The sequence below is a fragment of the Kickxella alabastrina genome (assembly GCF_025024165.1).
Source record: "Kickxella alabastrina strain RSA 675 chromosome Unknown BX661scaffold_24, whole genome shotgun sequence".
NCBI classification, from domain to species: Eukaryota; Fungi; Kickxellomycota; class Kickxellomycetes; order Kickxellales; family Kickxellaceae; genus Kickxella; species Kickxella alabastrina.
Window position 1 is genome coordinate 166,493 of NW_026251495.1, and position 12,762 is coordinate 179,254.

Here is a 12,762-nt window from a genome sequence, read left to right on the forward strand (position 1 = left end):
ATCATGGTTGTTCGCGTAGCGGTCGGACAGGGAAAAAAAAGAAGAAAGAAAAAGAAGAAGAAAGGAAGGAGAGGTCACAATCGATTTATCAATTCTTGAAACCCAGAAAGGCACCAAAATACAACAAATACATTAATAATTTAACGTTCTTTAAGCAATGGAATCCGAAATTCAAGCGCTCAGCGACCACAACCCAGGCACCAGCACCAGCAGCCGGCCGGCGCCCGGGGGACTCCAGGATCTGGCCTTCGGCTCACTCGCTGGCATGATGGGCAAGTTCGTCGAGTACCCGTTCGACACAGTAAAAGTGCGGCTTCAGACGTCCGCAGCATTCAGCGGCACGATCGACTGCCTTCGGCAAACCTGGCACAACGAGGGCCCGCAGGGTTTCTACCGCGGCCTGACCTCGCCGCTGGTCGGCGCAATGGCCGAAAACGCACTGGCGTTCTACTCATACAACCGCATCCAAGCAGCCATCCGCTCGCTCGGCGGCCAAGAGCACCAAGACGTGCTGCCAATGTCGCAGCTGTTTGCGAGCGGCGCGCTGACCGGCGTCATCTGTGCGTTTGTGATTTCGCCGGTGGAGCTGGTCAAGTGCAAGCTGCAGGTCGAGAACGTACAGGCGTATGGCCAGCAGCAGTATCAGCAGCCGGGAAAGGTCAAGTTCAAAGGCCCGCTGTCGGTTGTCGCCCACCTTGTGCGCTCCCAGGGCGCTGCCGGGCTGTACGCCGGGATCGCCCCCACCGTGGCCAGAGAGTGCCTGGGCGTGGCCTTCTGGTTCGGCGCATACGAGTTTGTCTGCCGCCAGATTCTGCGCTCCCGCAGCCGCGCTGGGGAGCCCCTGCCGTCGAAGGACAGCCTGGGGCCTGGGAGCATTATCTTGGCCGGCGGGTGTGCCGGCATAGCGTATAATCTGACATCGTATCCGATCGACGTCGTCAAGTCGTTCATTCAGACTGCGGACATGCGTGTGGGTGCCGATGCTGGTGGTGCGGAGGCCGGGCGGAGGCCCGGGGTCGTGGCCACCGTGCGCGCTGTGTATGCGCGCGGCGGCGTGCCTGCGTTCTACCGCGGCCTGGGGATCACGCTGCTGCGCGCCTTCCCGGCCAACGCCGCGATGTTCATGACGTACGAGTACCTGACACGCCTGTCGGCCGGCCTGCGCACAAAGTAAGGGAGGGGCACGGCATGGATAGCCACGCTGCAATGGATGGACGGATGGGTGGGTGGATTTCGATATTGCTGCTTGAAGAATATAGAATTTAATTTGAAATGAATTGTGAAAAGGCTGTGCTGCGGTTTCTCGACAGCACCCTCCTCTTGAAGAGAGAGCGCCTGTCCCTTAGGCAGCCCGCTGGGCGGTCAGCGGAGACTCGGCCGCGTGGGTGAGCTCGATCTCGGGGTGGTAGCGGAAGTACAGCTCGCCGACGTCCTCCAGCGGGTACGCCACCCACCCGTCCTCCTTAACCCAGTACATGCGCACAATGCCGCCAGAGTACGCATCACGGTGGGTCGCGTGGTAAATGGCCCTCCTTCCCAGATCCTTCGCCTCATCAACGCTCATATCAAAGCGGTAATGCGAGTCCAGCACACCATACGCAAACGTCGACCCAGACCCAACCGAAAACAAATCATTCACCACCCGCTGCCCCTCCGAATCCACATAGTAAAGCCCCGGCCCGCTCTCATCCCACCCAGCAACCATAGTGCCCATTGACAGCCCCATGCCCTTGTACCGGTAGACCAGGTTGGCCAGCAGCTTGGACGCAGCCGCCACTGAAATCCTCTTTTTATTGCGCAGCTCATACAGCCTGCACTCCATGCCCAAAACGCGCTCCCAGAACGAGCAATCCGCCGCTCCACCAGCCATGGTTCCGAGCAAATACGGGTTAATCTCAATCACCTTTTTGACGGACTGCGACGCAATGACGTTGCCTGAGGTCGCGCGAGAATCAGTCGCGACGAGTACTCCGTGCTTGAACTTGAATGCCAGAGTTGTCGTGCCGTGGTCCATCTTGATGCGTGCATCCTTTTCGGACTTTACGTCGGTGTATTGCTGCGTGAACGCCGCTGGGTTGTTGCCTGAGGCGAGCTCGAATTGGACGCCGGTGCCGCAGGCGTTGCTGCTGCCGCCATCGAGGTGATTGTTGGGGTTGTCAGAGGCGGACAATGTGAGCTGCTCAGCGATGCGATTCATCTTAGACTTGTTGGGAGTAGAAATAATATGAAGGTAAATTGAAAGATTGATTTTTAAAGATTGATTGAGAAAATAAATAAATAAAGAGAGCAAAAAAATAAAAACCAAAATAATTTCCACATTTGCATACTCAACTGTGCTGTATACGTGTGTGCGTGTTGCGTCAGCACTTGAAAAAAAAAAATTAAGTGTAAAGGCCAAAAAAAATTCCACAATGTCCCCTGAGTCCCCCTGCCCCCTCCCCACCCAAGCCCAAGCCCAAGCCCAAGCCCATTCCCCAAGCCTATTATTCCCAAGCCCATTCCCAAACCCATTCCCACAGCCCGTGATTGAATTGAATTGAATTTTTTTTTACAAATTGTCCAAATCAGCTGGCACGCCAAAGTGCTTGTTAAAATCAGCCACGTCCATATTAAACTTATCGCGCACCCAAGACTGCATAATAAAGACATTATCCGTCCACCGATTCGCCGCGTCCTTAGCCACCACCGCCGCCCGCTTCCGCTCAGCCATCACCACAGGATCACATTCGCCAAATACCTTCATCTCCTCGCGCTGTTTTGCCCACACAGCCTCCACCTCCCCTAGCTCCTCCACCAGCCCCTTTCTCTCTTCCGTCTGCTCCCTGCCCAACTGCGCCTGCTCCACTGCCGCCCGCAGCTCTGCCTGCTTATGTTCCAAAGTGTGTATTTCCTTCTGGAGCTTTTCCTTGCGGGTCTTGCGATGGATGGCTGATTCGCTGGGGAAGGACCAGTAGTAGTTGGCGCTGCCGATTTTCTCGCAATGGCAAAGATTGTCGTCGACCAGTGCTTGCACAACGTCCTTGACGGTTTGAGAGACGATGCCCTTTTGCTTGGGGCCGATTTTTTCTAGCTCCTTGAGGGTGTATACTTGGCTGGACTCGTGGAAGATCTCCAGCATGCGCTTGCGCTTTTCCTCGATTGTCACGCGCGGCGCCATTGGTGAGAAGATATTTTTGAAATTTAAGTTTCAGCAATTGGAAATTAGAAATTAAAAGAAGAAAGGAATGAACAAAACAGAAAACAAAAGAAAGAAAAAAGGGCTTTTGTGGTGGCTGCGGAATGAATGCGCCTGTTTACAGGCCGTAGAAAAAGCATCTAGCGATTCAATTAAATCAACAACAAATCTGCAAAAGGCCCGATCAGCGCTGGCGCTTCGCCTTGGCCATGCCCGTATCGAAGGACTCAGAGTTGACCCCCAGCGTGCGCTTATTTCTAATCCTGTTCTTCTTCCCCATCCCCGGTGTCCTCTCCTTCTCCTGCTCCTGCTCCTTCGCATCCGCCTCTTCCTTCTTCTTTCCGCCATCCTCCTCGGGCACAACCGGCTTGACGACAAACATGTGGATCAGCGGATCCTTGTCCTTAATCTCGCGGTTCTCGTCCTTCGACACGCCCTCCTTGAACCCCAGCGTCCTGCGGTGCTCGTACCCAGGGAATGCCGAGAAGTCAAACACCACGGAGCCGCGCGACATCAGTCCGCTGTCCTTGGCCAGCTGCCGGATATTCCAGTGTGAGTACGGCGGGCCGGACTTTAGCGCAACATGGATCTGCCCTGGCTTCACCGCCACTGCCACCGCCTCCGCGGCATCGTCACCACCATCGGCCGAAGCGCCTTCGGGGGCGTCCAAGGCCTCGGGATCCGACCCATAGGTGACCTGCGCCCGAACACCCTCAAACTCAAAAACCTCGCTCTCGGCTTCACTCTTCTGAACCCTACCCTTGCCCTTGCCCTTGCCCTTGCCCTTGCCGCGCCTTGGCTCGGGCTTCGCATCGCCGCCGCCGTCGCTGTCGCTGTCGCTTTCGTCATCGCTGGCATGGCGTGTGCGCGGACCTCCGCGAATGTGCTTCACGCGCACGCGCTCCAACGGCACCGTGCCCTTGTGCAGGAACGAAACGGAGCTTTCGAAAAAGCCCATCATAAGAACCTGGTTCGTCAATATATTCTTTGTCTGGTCCTTGATGCCCGCGCCGGCATGTGGGAAATTAAACACAATGTGCGAAAAGCTCCGCCCCTTCAGCTCCTCAACCTTATCCAGCGCCGTGCCATCTACGCCGAAAAGGACCTCGCCGCCCATTTCTTGCAACGCGTCCAGGTGGATTTGCGCGTCGTGGTATTTCTCCAGGGCAATCGGGCGCGTGTCGAATGCTGTTGCGGTTATGTTTTGCGCGGAGCCGAGCCGCTTGGCTAGGCTGTGGGCGAAGCTGAAGTTTCCTTCGCCGATGAGTAGGATCGTGTGCGTGGGGAGGTAGGGGAAGAAGGATTTGGCATTGGTGGGGCCCCTCTTCTTGCTCTTCGAGGAGCCTGCTGTGGATTTGCCCTTTTGCTGCTGGGCCTGTTCTGTGCGCTCTTGCGCGCGCTTGCTGGCGTCGGTCTTGACCTTTTGCTGCTGCATCGATTTGAGCCGCGAAACGAGCTTTCCCTTTCTGAGCTTAGTCATTTTTTAAATAGAAAATATTTATATATAGTATGTTTTTTTTGTATGTGAAGACAAGGAAAGAAGGGTGGCAGCTTGGACAGAATGCTTAGTGGGTAGTTTTGTACTTTTTCATTTTCCATATGAAGGAAGCATTATTGATCGATCGTGATCGTGGCTGATCTAATCGTTTTTCGCTTGAAATTTTTTTTAAAGCTGACGCAGCAGGCAAATAAGGCTTAGTACAATCGTCCCGATTTTGCCATTCAATTTTGGTTATCTCGATTATTATTTATTTTGTTTTGTCCAACTCGCTTTTTTTTCTCTTCAACAAAATCGACTTTTTTTTTATAAAATTTAACCATATAAAATTTTTTTACAATAATGTTTGGCGGCGTATTCGGTGGAGGTTCTCAAAAGCCAGTTCAGTCAGCACCCATGGGTGGTATGCCCGGAATGGGCCAGGGTCAGGGTCAAATGGACCCCAATGCTCAGCTAGCCGCGGCCGAGCAGGAAATGGAAATGGTCACAGATATGTTTGCGCGCCTGGGCGAGCTGTGCAACAAAAAGTGCATTCTGCAGCGCTACAGCGACGAGGATCTGACCAAGGCTGAGTCCGTTTGCATTGACCGTTGCGTCGCAAAGTACTTCCAGGTTAACCGTGAAGTCAGCGACAAGCTGGCCAAACTCTCGCAGGTCAACCAGTAAAAATAAAAAATAAAGACATAAACGCAACGTAACAGAATAGAATGGAAGAATGGGAATTTAATAGCTTTTTATTCGTGTGTAATAGAAAAAATAATACCAAAAGCTGATTGATTTATTTTCGTTATTTTGTCGTGGGTTGGCGGATATGGACAGATACCTCGATGTTATTGAGTGGTGCGCGGAGCCCTTCGACGATCTGTCTCCGGTTGCTAAGGGCCTCTTTAGCATCGTCAGAGTGCAGGTAGGATACAAAGGCCATGCCTGTGCGCTCCTTGGTCAGTGGATCGCGAGAAAACCTGAACGATGTCACTGTGCCAAACTTCTTCATGTGGTCGAGCAGCAAAAGCGACTGCTTCATATCTGTTATTGCTTGGATCTTGTGCTTGATGACCACGTCCCTGACCAATTGAAACCCCTTCATTTCGCGTGAATTGAATAAAATGTACAAAAAAAGCCTTGTGAATAATAAAATGAAAAAGGGAAAAAGAGAAAAGAGAACATCGTGAAATCGACCAATTATGACCAATTTTGATCCTGTGTGTGGCTGCGCGAGCAAGAAAAAAATGGTTCACAGATTTTGAAACTTTTGTTTGATAAATTGGATGCAATAAGAGGTCTACTTCCAATTGGCGCTCAACATATCGTCGTCCTCAATATCGGTCTCGCCGACAGTGGCTTTCGGGTTCAGCTTCTCGTCATCAAACTCCAGCGAGACCTGCGTTCCCGCAGGCAGACCAGCTATTTTGCAGTAATTATCAATAATAGACTGTACAGTCGTAGTCGGCGCCACCATCAGCAGAACGTCCTTACCCTGCGAGTCACGAATCTTGATTCTAATGCCCACTGGAGCGCTCGCACTTTCTCCCAACCCATAGTCAGCATTATCCGTTGTATCCACCGATTCCGAAGTCTCTCCAGCGTTCTGCCTCAGCCTATGCACAAGCTCCAAATCTCGCTCAGCCTGCTCCAGCTCCATATCCTGCCGCTGACGCGCCATATGATCCTTCTCCATCATCCGGTTGAAAACAGACCGCGGAAATACCTTGACATAAAACACAGGGAGATTGCCCAGACTGGACAACTTGCTGGTGAGAAATATGCGCATTGAATTGTGCTTGAGTACCGGATCAGTGGCCATCACGTCAATAGTAAAGTTATCTGAAAACGCCTGCAGTGCGCGGCCAATGGTGTCATTAGAAAAGACAACAACGGCAATACGGTTATTGAGCCTTTTTATGATTTTATCCTGGTTTCCAGGCTTCACTCGAGCCCAGCGCTTGGGATTCCACGTCGCTGGGACATCGATGCTAAGAAACTCGGCGTCGTAGACTAGCTGAAATTCCACCTGGATCTTTTCCAACAACGAAACGCCTGATGTATCGTTGTTGAACATTGCCGCCTGTAGGGATGGATCTAGGTCCTGCACTCCCGTGTCCCACTGATGTATCTGCGTCCTGTCTTGTTGCTGACTACACTGATTGTTTAAAGGGGTTGTTTCATTATCGGAATCCAACAAAAGCGCGTCGCCGCCAAAACTAGCCTGTTGCTGCCCACAGACAGCAGCCACCTTGGCTGATGTTGGCATAGGCACCGCTACCTGTCGTTTGCCAGCGCTGTCGCCAGGAGGCGGCGTCAACGACACGCTTCGCGCTCTCCTCTTACTAGCTTCTAAAGAAGTCTCGCTGTCCGAATACTTCCGCTTTACTGACACCACCTCGCACACACCAGCATCCTCATCGTCACTGCTGCTGCTACTGCTTTCGCCTTCGCTGGGATCTAAGCTGCTACCTACAGGTTGACTTTTGTTGCGTGAGCTTTCAAAAGACGCGTTATGATTTGTTTCGCTCTCAACTATCGGTGTGTTTATTGCCGGCTGTCGTAACCTAAAAAAGGATGCGTCGTCAGAACCGTCGCTGTCGCTGTCATTTGTGTATGGTGTTCGGTTAGCGCCAGAGTTATTATTTGCTGAGCCGCTAACGCGCCGCGGCAAAACTGGAACTGGTCGTCTTATGACACGTGGTGTCAACAAGGGCCGATAAGACACTTCTTCTACTTCAGAGTCTGAATTAATAGACGACATTGAAAATTGAACAAATTAATAAATAACAAAATATGAGAAGAACTGAAAAAGAAAAGTTGGAAATACATGTTTCATTCATGCATTAACAAAAAAACTGTTCAGAAAGTAAAAACCCAGTCATGTGACTTTAAAGTTAAAGTCAAAAATAAATGAGGGCTCAGCCGGGGATTGAACCCGGGACCTCCTGCACCCAAAGCAGGAATCATACCGCTAGACCACTAAGCCCACAACAACTGGCGAATTTAGATGTTACACCAATAGCTTCTGAATGTTTATATTTTGATATGTACACAACGTGTGTATTTTCAATTGTAAAAAGGACGCACGATTTTTTTGTAATTTCTACTATTGTGCCAAAAACTTAGGTATCTCTTTAACAAACTTATTAAACGCAAAATGGTTTGTGTCAGCGGTTTTATTACGAGTTAGTTTAATTGCTTTTAATTTTATCCGCCATGCAAAAAATTCAAAAGTACTGTTCAACGTATTGTCAATATATCATGCAAAAATTTTGAACACGTGACACATACACTGCTTTTAAAAACACTTTTGAATACAAGTGAGACATGTTTGCATTTTAAAACTAACAAGCCTTATAAAGTTGGGACGCATATGCGCCTGTAATCACATGGACAATACCTTGGGGTTAGAAATCAAAAGCAGCAAAAAAGTGTACGATCGCGCCAGGGCTCGAACCTGGAATCTCTTGATCCGTAGTCAAGCGCCTTATCCATTGGGCCACGCAACCTTTACAAGCAAGCAATTAAACTGCTAATTAACTTGTTGATGACAAAGTCTAATTATAGAACTGGCTCTTGACAAAACAATATTTTCGGTTGTAAAACCCCAAAAAAACATTTGATTGGCCGCTTCTCATTGGCCTTATTTCCATGGCCGAGACAACAGCGGCCCGTTGTAGCAAGATAAAAACCTATGCTTTCAAGAAGATATATATTCAACTATAAAAATGTACTGTTGATTTGGTTGTTTATACTATAGTTGAACCGTAAAAAATAAATAGATATTTGGTTGGCAATCAGTTTGAAGAAATAACCAATAACCAACTCATTCATTCATTCAATTGCAACTGGGATGGGTGTAATGCGATTTGGACTAGCTAGAATATATATTAATAGAAATGAGACTACGGAAAGAGCTAAAGAGCTCACTATTCAGAATTCGCCGTACGCGTAAAATATCAAACATATTTTACGCGTCTGCGCTGTCACGTGACTCGGCCCCCATTTCTGATGTCACAATGGGCCTCCTTGGTCGACGCCGTTTTGAACAACTGTGTTTCATTGGCACGACGTGCCACCAATGCAGAAAACACCTTGCCGTTGGCTTTATTCCATTTACCTAGCTCCTGCTCAGCAACCAGGTTGGGATCCTCTTTGTTATTAAGGCGCTTGATCAGCGTTGATGATTGCATATTGCTGCACCCGATATTGAACGTCCAGGAGATCAATGCACCCCACTGGTTCTCGTTGAGCTTTACAGAGCTATTAACAGCTGACCCAAGGCAGGAGGCTTTGGGCTTGATGTCGCTGACAAGGAGATCCTGGGCTTGTGCTTGGGTGAGGGGTCCACTGCTGGGCAACTCGGCACAGTTTGGTTTCTGACAAAGATGACCATAACCAACTGTTGGCAGACCAATGGGGTCAGGGCCAACCAAAGAGGCAAAACCCTCAGCATTCTTGATGAGGTTTAATGTTGCTTGGTTGACCGATGAGCAACCGGCGGAGCACATTTGTACCACAGAGAGGCAGAAAATAGCAATGATGCAGAGTTTCATTGATTCGACTGAAATTAAAGGTGGTAGATAAATAGTTTATAAAGAAAAGAAAAGCAATATGTTTGGATATAAAAATACCCAGTATATGCTTTATAAATGTTGCTTATATTGAATAGAAAAGTTTTCTGAACATTTGTCCATGAACTGAGCAAAAACCTATACATTATAATTTTTTTGAATTATTATTGTCTCAAAAATTGATTAAAAGGGGTGTGATTTCAGCCACATATTTTCTCTTCAGTATTAGTGACACATTCAGTGCGCAAAAAGCATACGTTTGGGTTTTCTTTGTTGCGCAGGTGTTATTTTGTTTTTAAAAATTAATAAAACAGTAGAATATTCCACTGCTTGCACATTGTATATAAATAATACACACCGCCATTAAAACGTTTTAATGGCGGTGCAAACAATGATGGCATCAACACATAATGTATAATTAAAATATTTAATATTGTTGGATAACCTTTGTGTGTTAAAGTCAACCAAAACGGGATAGTGGCTTTTTATTCATCACTTGCTTCTGATGAGAATGTCAATGCTCGGCTTTTGTTTTGGCTTTTGCTATTTAAATGACAAAACTTGCATAATTATAAAATCAATATCAAAATACTTTACTTGTATTACGACCAAGCAACTGAGTACCCATCAACTAAACGTTTACTTGGCTTTAATCACTGTCAACTAATTTGACAAGCACACGCTCAATGTATTTTTGACATAACCGTTGTTTCACAAATCGGCCGAGCTTACGTGCTGAGACTCACCACAGTTGGCTGGCCGTTTCGTAGTTTAAAAAATGCTTCAAGACTCAGGAAATGCAAAGCGACAAAGCATCATTTTTTGATCTATAATACACAGCACAAAAGCATACACTGAAGCGGCAGTGACCGTGCTAGCAAGCGCAAAGTCGACAAATAAGGAAATAAAATAAATGTTGGGGGTAGAAAAAACAGATCAACCTTGAACTCATAAAGCCAATTAACAAAAAAGGGGCAAAAATAAGCTCTCTGACCGGGAATTGAACCCGGGTCGCCAATGTGACAGACTGGCGTACTCGCCACTATACTATCAGAGATTGCTTAAACTGATTTTTTGAAGCTAATCAGTTACTGTTGATAGGCACTAATTAAAATAGTATAAATCCTATATAATAGTTGAAGGCAATAATTTATTTGTGGTTTATTGAACATAGTTTTGGAGTTCCCACTCAGAAATATCAATTGAGCTGCTGATGGCAGAGCATAATACCAGGCTTAGAGACTAAAAATATATATTAAGGACAGAAACTATTGAAAGGCAGATTATGCCCTCTGAAATATATATAAGCAGTGAGCAACAAGTATTATTTTAACGCGTATATTATAGGTGTTTATTTAATAAAAACAAATTAAAGTGCATAGTAAAATAGCAGGTACAAGCAACAACAAATAAGAAGAGTAAATAAATAAAATCTAGAAATAGGTTTAAGTTAGTTTAAGAGATGGCAGCGGTGACAGCAGTACTGTAAAATATATGTATATAAATTGTCAATATGCTGCATACTGTTTAAAAATATTATGAGGAACTTTGAAAATATAAAAAATGAAATTTCCCATTTTCCCGCAAGCATTTTCCCTAAGAAATAATTAACACAGAATGCTAAAACCATAGCAAATTCTCGAATTGAACATTGTAGCCAAAATCGTGTTATTTATTTACCAAAATTTTATTATAGAATACAAGGGAATGGAATATAGAAAGTAGGAATTTGATTTATTTAGTTTTTTGTTACAAAATGCTACCAGTTCATTGAGCGTACTCGTCCTATCAATCGTACTCGAAAGATAGAATGCGTGCAGAGTACTCAGAATAAAATCAGTTGTATCTGTAAATCAAATGCGAAAGTGTGAAAAACAAGGGCACGAGACAACAAGCAGCGCAACTGTTTCCATTATATTTTTTTGCAACTGCCCCGTCATCAAGAAAGTACAAGGAGTGAAAATAATTACCAAATATTTCAATTATTGCCTTAATATGGTTGACTAGGGCGTTGCCACATATATCATTGATATTTGGCTCTATGTCGTCCAGATAGCACCTAATGCTGCGCAGACGAGGTGCATGCCTCAAAATGGCAACAATAAATGAAAACCGCACAGTCCCCTCGGTAAATACAAGTGTTTGTAATGTTTCAACTACGCTAAACCTGTCAAGTCCAGCCAAAAAAATAACATCAAAGAATTGTCCGTGGAATTCAACCATATTGACATATTCTGACGAGCTGACTGCTGCAAAAAGGTAAAATTAAAAGTAAAAAATAGCTGCTGCTACAAATCCGTGATTAGTTCTTAATAGCATGTGTTCTACCAGAGTTGTGGACTACAGACGGGGAAAAGCAATGCCATCAAAAATTCGATGTCTGATTGCAATGCGCAGAAATGGAAAATTAAAGACAGCACGTAGCTTTTCAAGCGTGCTGTTGTTGCCTCTAAATGGGGCGTCATCGTTGAACGGATAGTCACCGTTGAATAAGTGATTTGAGGCAGGGAGAATATACAAAATCATTGACAAGCTGTACCGGTACCGCTGGAGTATTAGACGCATTTGTATCGTCTGGATTTCCAAAGGCAATGTCCTCCAAATTAGAGTATGCTTTAGTGGCGCCTTGTTCATCGTGCAATAGAGCGCTTGCATACTGCCTGGGATAAAGAGAAATCCCCAACACCTTCAGCAATGCGGAATTGTGACGCACACACTCGACTAACTTAAAGTGACCATCCCTGCACGTATACAAAAACTGAGTGATGTTGGAAAAAGATGGAGAGATTAAAATGAGGGGGAGCTGTCCATGTATTGGCTCAGGCTTGAACTCATAAAACTCCAATTGTTGGATACCAAGATATATTTCATGTTGCCTCGCTGAAAAAGTGACAAAGGTGTTGTTGGCCCATACCAAAGTTGACATTGGTACCAATTGTTACTCCTATTTTTTGCACGGCGGGTGCCATGAATTTAATTAATTTCAAAATATTCATGATATTCTGCACTGCTATGACTTTTTTGTGCCCACAAAGGCCGAGGAAAAAGGAAAAGCAACAACGCTGACGCCAAATGTTTGCACCTTTGTAAAAATAAAATTGTCACCAGGCGATCTTAAGACCATAGAGTACATGTGGTAGGCCACGGTGGGGATGCAGTAGGAAATAAGAATACTTATGACAAGATGGTTACAGGGGAAAGAGGACTGGTAAAGGGCCACATGCCAATTGGGGAACATGTAGATGTAAGAATCGGAAGGGCGAAATGTGAAATTGAGTTTGGTAAATATAATTGTTATAAACACGGAGCACCAAAGATGAGAAGTATAAATAATGGATGATGCCAATTTTCTGTTGTCATCGTAGATAGTTTGGTTGGTGTTTAAATGATACTTGATAATGGGTTCGACAATGTGCCAAGGAAGAAGTCGGAAGGTTAAAGGGTTTGCCATTTTAAAAATTAGAGATTATAAAAATTTAATAGAAAATTAAAGGAGAATGCTGAAAGTTTTGAGAAAAATATAAAAGTGA

At 46.1% G+C, this 12,762-nt stretch overlaps 8 protein-coding genes and 3 non-coding genes across 11 annotated transcripts; 2 read left to right on the forward strand and 9 right to left on the reverse strand.

Annotated features, from left to right (window-relative positions):
- Positions 1 to 157: 157 nt before the first annotated feature.
- Positions 158 to 1,174, forward strand: BX661DRAFT_194508 (putative mitochondrial amino acid transporter ARG-13; the record flags this gene model as incomplete). The annotated part of the gene is made up of 1 exon (XM_051537886.1): positions 158 to 1,174. One exon carries the CDS (start codon positions 158 to 160, stop codon positions 1,172 to 1,174), a length of 1,017 nt encoding a protein of 338 aa, XP_051389474.1.
- Positions 1,175 to 1,342: 168 nt separating this feature from the next.
- BX661DRAFT_200309 (nucleophile aminohydrolase) lies at positions 1,343 to 2,197 on the reverse strand (the record flags this gene model as incomplete). The annotated part of the gene is made up of 1 exon (XM_051538396.1): positions 1,343 to 2,197. One exon carries the CDS (start codon positions 2,195 to 2,197, stop codon positions 1,343 to 1,345), a length of 855 nt encoding a protein of 284 aa, XP_051389475.1.
- A 351-nt stretch (positions 2,198 to 2,548) lies between these two features.
- On the reverse strand, positions 2,549 to 3,157 carry BX661DRAFT_145828 (meiotic nuclear division protein 1; the record flags this gene model as incomplete). Its single annotated transcript, XM_051533137.1, has 1 exon — positions 2,549 to 3,157. One exon carries the CDS (start codon positions 3,155 to 3,157, stop codon positions 2,549 to 2,551), a length of 609 nt encoding a protein of 202 aa, XP_051389476.1.
- A 388-nt stretch (positions 3,158 to 3,545) lies between these two features.
- Positions 3,546 to 4,451, reverse strand: BX661DRAFT_124512 (uncharacterized protein; the record flags this gene model as incomplete). Its single annotated transcript, XM_051532433.1, has 2 exons — positions 3,546 to 3,794; positions 4,089 to 4,451. Coding segments are annotated over 2 exons (612 nt in total), but the record flags the coding sequence as incomplete, so codon positions are not given.
- A 460-nt stretch (positions 4,452 to 4,911) lies between these two features.
- BX661DRAFT_187174 (Tim10/DDP family zinc finger-domain-containing protein) lies at positions 4,912 to 5,441 on the forward strand. Its single transcript, XM_051537163.1, has one exon. It carries the CDS (start codon positions 5,016 to 5,018, stop codon positions 5,337 to 5,339), a length of 324 nt encoding a protein of 107 aa, XP_051389478.1. The 5' UTR covers positions 4,912 to 5,015; the 3' UTR covers positions 5,340 to 5,441.
- On the reverse strand, positions 5,442 to 5,840 carry BX661DRAFT_187176 (uncharacterized protein). The gene has a single exon (XM_051537164.1). The coding sequence runs from the start codon at positions 5,758 to 5,760 to the stop codon at positions 5,461 to 5,463; it is 300 nt and encodes a 99-aa protein (XP_051389479.1). The 5' UTR covers positions 5,761 to 5,840; the 3' UTR covers positions 5,442 to 5,460.
- BX661DRAFT_187177 (ubiquitin-2 like Rad60 SUMO-like-domain-containing protein) lies at positions 5,841 to 7,461 on the reverse strand. The gene has a single exon (XM_051537165.1). It carries the CDS (start codon positions 7,417 to 7,419, stop codon positions 5,956 to 5,958), a length of 1,464 nt encoding a protein of 487 aa, XP_051389480.1. The 5' UTR covers positions 7,420 to 7,461; the 3' UTR covers positions 5,841 to 5,955.
- Positions 7,462 to 7,572: 111 nt separating this feature from the next.
- On the reverse strand, positions 7,573 to 7,644 carry BX661DRAFT_t113. The gene has a single exon. It is a non-coding gene; the product is annotated as a tRNA-Pro (tRNA).
- A 450-nt stretch (positions 7,645 to 8,094) lies between these two features.
- Positions 8,095 to 8,167, reverse strand: BX661DRAFT_t112. The gene has a single exon. It is a non-coding gene; the product is annotated as a tRNA-Arg (tRNA).
- Positions 8,168 to 8,395: 228 nt separating this feature from the next.
- On the reverse strand, positions 8,396 to 9,249 carry BX661DRAFT_187178 (glycoside hydrolase family 24 protein). Its single transcript, XM_051537166.1, has 2 exons — positions 8,683 to 9,249; positions 8,396 to 8,516 (listed from the first exon to the last, which is right to left on the reverse strand). The coding sequence occupies exons 1-2, from the start codon at positions 9,212 to 9,214 to the stop codon at positions 8,497 to 8,499; spliced, it is 552 nt and encodes a 183-aa protein (XP_051389481.1). The 5' UTR covers positions 9,215 to 9,249; the 3' UTR covers positions 8,396 to 8,496.
- A 968-nt stretch (positions 9,250 to 10,217) lies between these two features.
- On the reverse strand, positions 10,218 to 10,289 carry BX661DRAFT_t111. Its single transcript has one exon. It is a non-coding gene; the product is annotated as a tRNA-Asp (tRNA).
- Between the last annotated feature and the right edge of the window lie 2,473 nt (positions 10,290 to 12,762).

Coding starts and splice junctions, on each gene's coding strand:
- BX661DRAFT_187174 (XM_051537163.1), top strand. CDS start 5,016: ATGTTTGGCGGCGTATTCGGTGGAGGTTCTCAAAAGCCAGTTCAGTCA.
- BX661DRAFT_187176 (XM_051537164.1), bottom strand. CDS start 5,760: ATGAAGGGGTTTCAATTGGTCAGGGACGTGGTCATCAAGCACAAGATC.
- BX661DRAFT_187177 (XM_051537165.1), bottom strand. CDS start 7,419: ATGTCGTCTATTAATTCAGACTCTGAAGTAGAAGAAGTGTCTTATCGG.
- BX661DRAFT_187178 (XM_051537166.1), bottom strand. CDS start 9,214: ATGAAACTCTGCATCATTGCTATTTTCTGCCTCTCTGTGGTACAAATG. Junction 8,517..8,682: donor AACGGCGTCGACCAAGGAGG/CCCATTGTGACA, acceptor AATCGCATTACA/CCCATCCCAGTTGCAATTGA.